Source organism: Carex rostrata, chromosome 30, assembly GCF_964058835.1.
Source record: "Carex rostrata chromosome 30, lpCarRost1.2, whole genome shotgun sequence".
Taxonomy (NCBI): domain Eukaryota; kingdom Viridiplantae; phylum Streptophyta; class Magnoliopsida; order Poales; family Cyperaceae; genus Carex; species Carex rostrata.
In genome coordinates, this window is record NC_135947.1 from 2,256,994 (window position 1) to 2,267,261 (window position 10,268).

Here is a 10,268-nt window from a genome sequence, read left to right on the forward strand (position 1 = left end):
ACTCTATCAAAGGGCCTAGTGATGCTATAGCTCGTATAAAATACGAGGGACAAATAGTATTCTTGGTAAACTATCACTTCCTCAGCTAAGCTATACATATGGAAAAGCTACCGTTATGACTGCTTTTTACGGACATCGTTAGATGACAATCACACATACATATTTCTCAGTGGGAACGATAAATACCTCATACTGTAGAACCTGACACTGAATGAAAACATAAATGACACGAACACAATTCTATTTAATGTTTCATTCGGGGTCTGTCAAATACCATGTTCCTAGAACATGTATCTATGTGATTAAAATGACATCTCGTGTCAGGTGGTTTGTAAAACTTAACAATCTTTTAATCCACATACTAACCTTATCGCGGTAATTAGTGTTCCTGCTAATTACCTTGGTCAGTGACTTTTTAAGAGTATATATCATCTATATTATGGAGTTTCACAATTTTAGTCATGAACTCGAAATGATCCACAAATTCAATAATACTCAAGGCAACAAAATGATATATAAATAAACATTCAATTCATGAACAAAGCTTTATGATAATTTATCGTATTATTGACTTCTAAATTATTACAAACTAACATATGCTTTAATGCCCTTAATTATGACAATAAAAAAATGTTCTAATATAAATTGATGATTGCATTTGTTTAATTATACACAGGCCGTAGGCTTTCGAGATGTATTTCCAAGTAAAAGAAGCCCTTGTTCCTATTTCTTCATATGTACGGTACCCCTCAATATAAATAAAGACAATACGAAAGATTAGATGATTAAACAAACCAATTTTAAACTTGACAAATTTACCCTCTTTTTTGGCGGGAAACCTAATCATTCTAGACGAGAATTCACCACCGATATCATAAAATGAAGGAGAGATGAAAGAACGGATCAAAAATCAACCGATCATCAAAATCATCTGAGAGAGAGAGAGAGAGAGATGAAAAAACCCGATCAAAATCAAGCTGCGATGAAACCAACTCTGGCAACCGATCAAGGAGAAGAGTCACAAGACCCAGACTTCATCAGCCGTCTTCCTGACAAAATCCTCCACACAATCCTCTCCAAGCTCGAAATCCGTGATGCGGCTGTCACCACCGCCGTCTCAAAGCGGTGGGCCCCACTCTTCCCCACACTCCCCTCCCTCAAAATCGTTGTGGACTCCTTCTTGGATTCCTTCTTCAACTTCGATCCATTTGATCCATTTGATAGTGACGGTGACGATTACGATTCATACCATGATTACTATTTGAAGAACAAAATGAAATGGGTTAACTCATTAATCTCTGTCCTCGATTCGCGCAAAACTGCCGTTAAGAAGTTTGACATAGCTGTTCCAATGCGCGAACCAGATGCTGATGTTTTTGACCCGGTTTTCAGTATTGTCTGTTTTTCTGGCGTGGAGGAGCTGTCGATCTTCAACACTGGTTTCCATAGCTGTTACCAGACACCTTCACCAGTGTTTTCTTGCAACACGATTGTAAAACTCAAGATCCGCTCCTGTAGGCTGGTGGTGCCGTTGAAATTAACTGGCCTTCGGTCGGTCAAATCACTTGTCCTAAAAAATGTTACAGTGGCAGATGATGACCTCCAAAGGTTGATCTCATGGTGCAAGGCAATGGAAAAGCTGTCCATTATTGATTGTTTCATGGTCAAGAACATTGTCATTTGTGCACCAAATTTGTCAGAGTTGGTGATCAGTTTAGGATGGCCGGTTGGAGTAGTGCTTAAAAGTGTGCCACGACTGGTCTCTATGGAAATTTCATTTGATTCTGTCTCTAATACATCAATGAAATGCTGCTATGGTTGTTTGGAAGACAAAGAGAACGGGTCCGATTTTGATGAGGAGAGTGATGAAAGTTCCTTCGGCTCTGAGGGGACTGATGATGAGGAGATCGATGGAGGTTTAAGTCTAAGCAACTCTGAGCAAACGTTTGAGGCTACAAATCTTATGGATTTTCTAAACGGGCTTCGCCATCTTAAGGATCTTCGTCTTACCTTCTCCGATGACTACCGCATGGTATTTTTCTAATTAAGTTCCAAGTCAATTATGCATGTATCTTTTTAATTATCACAGCACACTATAGCCGATTGAAATAATTCGCAATTCCTGCTCAATACAGGAATGGGCCTGACAAAAAGATAATTATTTTAGCACATCATTTCTTGGAGTACTGTTACTGTCTAGTAGTACTCTGCTTCATCATTCATCAAGTACTTGAGCTTAATCCACAGCCACAACCAAGTTATATTAACAAATTAAAGTTATTCTTAGTGAGGACTAATTCAGAATGTTATTCTTAGTAAGGACTATCAGAAAAGTTGTTCTTAATAAGGGCACTTCAGCCAATAATCATACAAATGCACTTCAAACCGGCAAAACTTGACTACATGAATCCGACTCTGACTTATGGGTACAGTATCACTATTCAGCTTGATAATGAAACACACTCACTAACAATTAAATTCTAAAGCAATTTATGTCTTGCTGATATCTCCAAAAGTGGAAATGCTAACTTATTTCTAATAAGTAAACTTTTGGGTTTTATGACTATTCTAAGAGAATACCTGTAATGCTTTTTATGCTAGATTTTCTCAAAAGACGGGATGGCTTTACCAAATTGCTACTTGATCGAGCTGAAGAAATTATGCCTTTGTTTTCCCTTCGATTACAATGATTTTAATATGAGCATATCATGTCTGCTCAACAGCTCTCCGCATTTGATGGAGATTATAATTTGTGTAAGTGCAGTTTCAGTATTACTATCTACTTACCAGTAATTGATTAGGTCATCTCTGAGATAGTGCATCTACTGAGGATTAATTGGCATAGTATGGCATAAACAGTCCAGATTTAGCCAAAAGTTGAATAAATAAGTAAATCAAGAGAAAGAAGATCAAATCAGACCATTGAAATCTGGTTTATGAAGGGCGAAGATTGAGTCACACAGAAAAGAATGCAAAATCATTCTAATATAAGAATCAGAACAAAAAAACCATCAAAGGAATGCTTGTTAATCTATTATACTAAATATCCCTTGGTTTATTTTTTATTTATTTATTGGCAGCTCCTTATAATTAAGAAATTTTAATTGTTTTTCTTCTTTCATTGTGATTCTAGGTTGACAAGTACTCCGACTATAGTCCTTATGATCTGGAGTTGAATTTTTGGGAGAAACAATTGTCTGCTGAATGTGTTAAACATCACCTGACTACTGCCACATTTTATTTGTCAGAGGATTATTTTGGCTTCCCAAAGTTTCTTTTACGAAATGCTGGAAATCTCAAGAATATGAACATATTCTATTATGGAAAGCTCAAGCCTATACCAAATACAACAGAGAAAATTAAAAATGAACTCTCTGCTATTCAAATGGCATCTCCAGATGTTGAGATAATGGTCAAACCCATAATTTCAAGCTATAAGCATATAGCACGTTTTTAAATCTCCAAATCCGTGCTTTTCTATTTTGGTAACATTTTGTTTCGTAATCAGCCTATGTTTATGTGGCTTAGAACTAGTTGAACCTTTCGTGGATACTATGTTAGTAAAGCAGGCTCTGTTGGTAGCCTTGACATTCTATTTTGGGTTTTTTAGGATTAACTTTTGTCTAGTGCTCAGTTGTAGTACTACTGTTGGGCATCTTGATGGTACTGGCTAAATAGAACTTTATGAAGTCATTGTTGCTGGTTAAGTATGGTTTATATCCTTTTATTCAAAAAAATAAGAAGAGTCCATGGTGCTTGAGATATGTAGCATACTTGTGTGCTATTTCGATGTCTGACCTCTGTATGACATGAGATGTTAAAGTCATTTTCTTTCAAATGGTTTTTGTTTGATTTAGAAAGGGAATTTTGTTTTGCTATGAATTGTGGAAGAACTAAATGGTAGTTCTAATGTTTTCGAACCAAAATTTCAGATTTCATTCTGATAAATGATTTGGTTGTATCAAAAATTAAATTGCGTAGAATGTTAACAAACTGCGGCACATGCTTTTTCTTTTTTTCTTGCTCTAATTAACATCTTTACAATTTACTCTGAAAAATCCAAGGATGTTAATTTTTTTCTATTTGAATGAAATAATTGCTTTATTGGTGTATTTCTCATAGTTACAATCTACAGATTACAAATATATATATTTCCTAAGAGGCATTGGAGCCATTACAAGTGTTGCTAAGAAGAGAAATATAACAATTGCTATTTTTTAAAGCATTTTTATTTTTTTCCACTAACACATTAAGAAATAGATTAATTTTTTTTACAGTTCGAAAAAATCCCGTCTGAAATCATTAAATTATTAATTGTTCTTTTTATTAATTGTTCTTTTTATTTTTGAAAGTCATTAAAGAAATCAATTAAAAACAACAAATGTTTTGGATTTTTTTTGGGTTTTTGCAGGGCCGCAATGACAAATGGTGGCTCTCCAAAATTGGGGTCGCTATTTGTAGTAAATATCGAAATTTATAAAATTTGTGGGTTTTCTGTGTATTTTTTAAGGGAGGGTATTAATAAAAAATTTCGACAAATTCAATTACCATTGATAGTTTCTTCTTTTGGCTCAGTTTGAGGCTGCTCATTAAGAATTATTAAAATTAATGAATTGATTTATTTGTTTTGTTAAGAATTAAAAAATGTTGTAATCTATTAAATATATACAAGGAGATAACACAATATATCGAAGACCTTTCGTAAATAACATTGCGGCGAACCAAGAGGAGTTGGACCTTACATGCATATGCATGGTTCATCACTCCTTGATTAACAAATATGGCATTTCCTTAAAATAACCACATATGACATATGGATATATCATAGTTAGTTTTCGGCAGAATAGTCAAATTTAACACGCCACAAATTATCGACTTATCATTCGCAATTATGTTACCATGCATGTGATCAAGTGTATAAAGTCTCGGATGCAAACAAAATTTATCTAAATTAAGAGTTTGACTTCTGCATTTATTGTAGAATACTAAATACTATACGTTTTTTTGTTTGGAAAAATTGCAAATCTAAAGCTTATGAAGTATGATGAATAAAAATTTTCAAGTCAGTGAAATTAATCTAAATATAAAACCGATCGAAATTATCTAGTTAATTTTGAACTTGTATCATACAAATTCGTACATTGTGCTAGTTATATATATATTTATTTTGGGTAGTATATCATATTCTTTTAATTTTCACTTACTTTGGCAATGGTAATACCAAAGCATCTGATCGAGTTTCTCTTAGAGGGCGAGGTGTAATATATTTCTAAGCCTACATTTACCTATGGTTGGGTATGACTGAAAGCGCCACAGACAATCTTGATACCATGCTGGTGACCGTGCTTAGCGGGAATGCACGTCTAACTAACATTTTGGTTACTATTTCAAGTTACCATGATTAGTTACCAAAATAAGTTATTGGCCAAGAAAATGTGAAAGGTTGACAAGCTGATCCTTCGTAGTATGATTCTTATTCTTTTAGATTTTTTAGTATGATCATAATCATTTTGCAGGCCCGATTCTTCCGGCGTTTGGTTGTAGTTCTAATTTGAATTGTTTTTTTGTCTGTTTGGTACTTGAGATGTATATATTAGACAACTAATTAACTATCTAGTTTGATAATTGTTTTTTATTTGTATCTTCTTGAATCTAATGGATGCCTGATTTTAAGGTGGATCCATAGGTAATTAGGTACATGTTCAGAGTATTATATATTTGATTTACCATTTAATTCATAGATATTCGAATTAATATTATTCAGTAAGGTCAATATGCTAGTGCATGGCACTGTGAGATTGCAATTAATCATGCATATGGAAAGATAAAAGATTCAATTAATTTATGTACTAAAGTGGTTCAATAATTAGATGGAGAGCCTTTTTTATTCTTCATTACCGTCTCAATTATTTTAAAGAGCAGTTAGGCCGGTTAGGGTTTAGAAACCGAACTATAAATAGCCTTTTAGACCAATCCAATACATGTCAATAACTTTTGAAGCTCGCTACAGAAAGAAAAATGGAGAGGCTACCAGTCATGTTTTGTTTTATCTTTTTGGTATCTATTCAATGGAGAGAATCAATGGCTCAGTGGATCCCGGCCCATGCCACATTTTATGGCGGTGCCGATGCTTTGGGAACAATGGGTGAGCTGTTATTTCGGGTTGATAAAATTATGTCTGCGTACGTATATAGTACATGTTATATGGAATAGGATCAACCACCAAATAATTATAACTTGACTAAATTATAGTGCTAATTGAGGTCATGCTTCGATATACATATGAACAGGTGGAGCATGCGGTTACGGGAATTTGTACAGTGACGGCTATGGGCAGCAAACAGCAGCGCTTAGCACAGCGTTGTTCAACAATGGAGGGATGTGTGGAGCATGTTATCAGATCAAGTGCGACTCCAGCAAGACACAGTGGTGCAAACCTGGTTACCCAACTGTCACCATAACCGCCACAAACTTCTGCCCGCCGAATTACGCATTGTCAAGCGATAATGGAGGCTGGTGCAACCCTCCCAGGCAGCACTTTGACATGTCTCAGCCTGCTTTTGAGACGATTGGGGTTTACCGCGCTGGAATTATCCCCATTTATTATCAGAGGTACTTGACTCATTACAATACTATGTTTTTTTTTTTTTTTATTATCAGTAATTGTTTTAGTTAGTAAACTTTTATTTGTTACTGTAATAAGCAGCATGCATGATCACAAATGTTCTTTGTAGGGGCATGCATTTTAGCCAATTTAAATGTAGCTTGTGCCCTCAATGCTCTAAATTAATTATAATTAACAAGCTATAGTTAATTACTCTGAATTATAATAAAAAGCATGCATTATTTATCTACAGGGTAAGGTGTCAACGAAACGGTGGTGTAAGGTTTCAGGTAAGCGGGCACTCATACTTCCAGCTGGTTACAATCAGCAACGTAGGCGGCAGTGGCGTAATTCGTGCGGTATGGATTAAGGGCTCTAAGACAGACTGGATGCCTATGTCGAGGAATTGGGGCCAGAACTGGCAGAACGGTGCGTACCTCAACGGCCAAAGCCTCTCCTTTATGGTCCAGACTGATGACTGGAAGACGGTGACCTTCTATGATGTGGCACCTTTTTATTGGTGGTTTGGCGGTACCTATAGTGCTGCCAACTGGTTAAATTTTTAGCCATTTATATACCATTGTCAAGAGGAGATGGATCTTCATGTGTAGTTGCTTTCTTGAAGTATCATCATTCGGCTCTCTTTTACGTAAACTTGACCCAGTAAGAACCGTGAAGTATATTTATATCATGTCATATTTGATTTCCACACGTGATATAAATAAATTTCTTGTTTCTCTGGGATATGGTGCAAAAGTGCCATTTTTCTATGTTTCATTTCTTATGTTGCTTTTTTTTTATTCTCAGTTAAGCATAGACTAGGGCTAAGGCAGTGGCTTAGGATTGTTGACAAGCCCACCTAGCTAGTATTTGGCAATTGGCATTGTTATTTTGCTAAATTATATTATGTACTTCAGTTCTTAGACTTTTAATGACATGTTATTTTCTTCTTTGTTTTTCACTTTAGACTCGATGCAGTTTTTTTTTTTTTTGGCAAATTATATTTGTAGTTTGATGGCTGATACATGATACACATTCAAAGGCAATTTTATGCTCGTTGTGTACATGTCAAATTGGGCTTATGTTAAGAAGGGCCTGTTGTTCAAGAAAATAAATGTAAATCAACGGGCTTTGTCGCTTTGATGGACCAGTAGCGGTCTAGCGGACAATCAATTGCCCAAAAGGAGAAAGTTTTGTTGTACCCTAAAATTAAAACTTTTTAATTAGAGGGTTCAAATACCTCCATGTTTTTGTGCCTCCATCATGCTTCTATCTCTCTCTATCATTTTTAAAATTCAAACAGTCGATCCGAACCGCTCAACCTAATCTCCATACTAAAATATGTTTGGAGACCAAATTTTATATTTTTAGGAATTTTTTACTATTTTTTTAGATAGGTACAAAATCAGTAAATCTGAACCATCTAAAAACAGTATTTTTGTAACTATTTAAAAAAATAGTAAAACAATTTCTAAAAATATAAAATTTGGTCTCCAAACATATTTTACTATGGAGGTTAGGTTGAGCGGTTCGAATCGACTGTTTGAACTTTGAAAATGATGGAGAGAGATGGAGGCATGATGGAGGCATTTGAACCCTCCTCTTTTAATTATCAACAACATTACTCAAAATGCCAAAGCGTCCCTCATAATTAGTCCTACAAATAAGAAATAATATTTGTCCAAAGTTGCATTATTTACCCCAGCTTCCAAGTTTTCTTCAAAGAAATCACATCTACTATGTAAATGGACCAAGTAGTTTTGGAGATAATTTCCAATGCTTTAGATGGGTAAATTTGTCTCTGTTTTCAGTAACCATATATTTCTCAAGTCAATCATTACTTGGGCATATCAACTGCATACTTGGAATGAAAATTTTATATTAAATTTAAGTGATTTATCTCCTCCATGTTTTCTTTCTTTCTATAGCTCCATTTTGAAACCCTTCAAAATAATTGTTCAAAAAAAAAAACTCACTTCTAAAAATGTGTAAAAGATGAGAATATAATTAGAGAGAAAAAAAAGTTGATGTCCAGTTTTTTTTTTTTTAATAGTTAATATCTTAGAAATAAATACTTAATATAATATATAGTAATACTTGCGCGTATAAGTATCCATACATGTGTGTGCTAGTTGTAATTTTCTTCAAATAAGTGGCCCCCTAAGTAGTTAGTAGTCCTCTTAGGTAGTTAGTGGTCCCTATCGTACTTTATGCATTAGTTAGTTAGGAGAACGTTTAGGGGAGTGAAACAGGAGGATTGTTAGTCGATCCCTATATGTTATTTCTTTTTCTTTTTTCCCTTCGTTTTGCATTACAATTACAATAGGTTATTTCAGATATTTCATTACTGCAATTTCTGTGCATCTTTCCAGTGAGTCATCACAAGCACCAATTTACATCTGACAAATTATTTAGTTAGATGAAAAGTTAAATTATGGAGAACAGATTGGTAGTAAAAATGACATGCCTTTGTAACTTCTAATTAATAACACAATTACCTCTTCAAAAAAAATCCCAAGGGTAGCTGGTAAATTTTAATTTGAGAATTCATTTTATTAGCAAATCTGTTGATGCTATGCTGAGGAGAAATTGAGGAGCTTATTAATGACACTACTAGAATTTTCATTATTGGCAACAATAGGAATTGACTTGTTGCAACGGCTTACCATTGCTACAAGCTCAAAAAACACCATTTGCAAGCGCTACCGTTGCAAATACTACCGTTGCTTTAAGCCTCCATGCAAATACTCAGTTTCGGACTTTTTTGCAATGGCTACCCTTGCTAATACCTTTCCCTGGGTTTTTGCAAAAGCTGTCCTTGCAAAAAAGTACGCTTGCAAATACTTTTAGAGTTGGTATCCAACATGAGTATTTGCAAGGATGTTATGTGTGGGCCCCTTCTGATTATTTGTAAGGTTAGCGAATGTGGATCCCACCTAGTTATTTGCAAGGCTAATGAATGTGGATCCCACCTGACTATTTGCAAGGCTAACAAATGTAGACCCCACCTAACTATTTGCAAGGTTAATGAATGTGGGTCCCACCTGATTATTTGGAGGGATATCGTTAATACTTTTTGCATGCTCTAATTCTATAATCCTCCCTTATTGTACTAATCTGGTACCAACCCAGTACCAACCCAATAAGCTATTACATTTCATTTAACCATATTTACATAAACACATTGAAATATAGAGAGAACATTTAATAAACATTAATCAATATAATACAATTATTATACATTGTACCAATATACATTACAACAACAGTATTGATGAAATGTTCTAAATAAACTTCTATATATGCCCAAAATACATTGACCACCCATTAGCAATTTTTACAAAATAAATTACGATAAAAAAATTAGTTGCAAAATTCTGAAATTTGCCATTAGCACCAATCATTGGAAAACAACATTTAAGAATGTTCAAGATAGTATTCGCAATCAGATACCTAATGAAATAAACAATCAAAATATTAAATAATGAGTATTTGAGAGAACAATATTAAAACAAAATTTTCTTGCATCATCTTGTGAAAACTTTACACATTTTGCAATGTTGTTAAAGAGCTAATCAACCCTCATACAACCCCTCGCTGGATGCGGCACAGGTGCTCTGAATGTACCTAAAACAATATCAGAAATTATACGAGCTTCAGATAC

At 34.5% G+C, this 10,268-nt stretch overlaps 2 protein-coding genes across 2 annotated transcripts; both read left to right on the forward strand.

The window, feature by feature from the left end:
- The first annotated feature begins 960 nt into the window (after nucleotides 1-960).
- On the forward strand, nucleotides 961-3,508 carry LOC144546872 (putative F-box/FBD/LRR-repeat protein At4g00315). Its single transcript, XM_078295458.1, has 3 exons — nucleotides 961-2,032; nucleotides 2,602-2,754; nucleotides 3,134-3,508. The coding sequence occupies exons 1-3, from the start codon at nucleotides 983-985 to the stop codon at nucleotides 3,455-3,457; spliced, it is 1,527 nt and encodes a 508-aa protein (XP_078151584.1). The 5' UTR covers nucleotides 961-982; the 3' UTR covers nucleotides 3,458-3,508.
- A 2,473-nt stretch (nucleotides 3,509-5,981) lies between these two features.
- On the forward strand, nucleotides 5,982-7,557 carry LOC144546934 (expansin-A8-like). Its single transcript, XM_078295527.1, has 3 exons — nucleotides 5,982-6,145; nucleotides 6,291-6,612; nucleotides 6,858-7,557. Exons 1-3 carry the CDS (start codon nucleotides 6,019-6,021, stop codon nucleotides 7,168-7,170), a joined length of 762 nt encoding a protein of 253 aa, XP_078151653.1. The 5' UTR covers nucleotides 5,982-6,018; the 3' UTR covers nucleotides 7,171-7,557.
- Nucleotides 7,558-10,268: the final 2,711 nt, after the last annotated feature.

Bases quoted from the DNA above. Each gene is read 5' to 3' on its own strand.
- LOC144546872 (XM_078295458.1), top strand. From the start codon at position 983: ATGAAACCAACTCTGGCAACCGATCAAGGAGAAGAGTCACAAGACCCA. The intron at 2,033-2,601 runs GTATTTTTCTAA...TTTTTATGCTAG, and splicing joins TCTCCGATGACTACCGCATG to ATTTTCTCAAAAGACGGGAT. The intron at 2,755-3,133 runs GTAAGTGCAGTT...TTGTGATTCTAG, and splicing joins TGATGGAGATTATAATTTGT to GTTGACAAGTACTCCGACTA.
- LOC144546934 (XM_078295527.1), top strand. From the start codon at position 6,019: ATGGAGAGGCTACCAGTCATGTTTTGTTTTATCTTTTTGGTATCTATT. The intron at 6,146-6,290 runs GTGAGCTGTTAT...ACATATGAACAG, and splicing joins CGATGCTTTGGGAACAATGG to GTGGAGCATGCGGTTACGGG. The intron at 6,613-6,857 runs GTACTTGACTCA...ATTTATCTACAG, and splicing joins ATCCCCATTTATTATCAGAG to GGTAAGGTGTCAACGAAACG.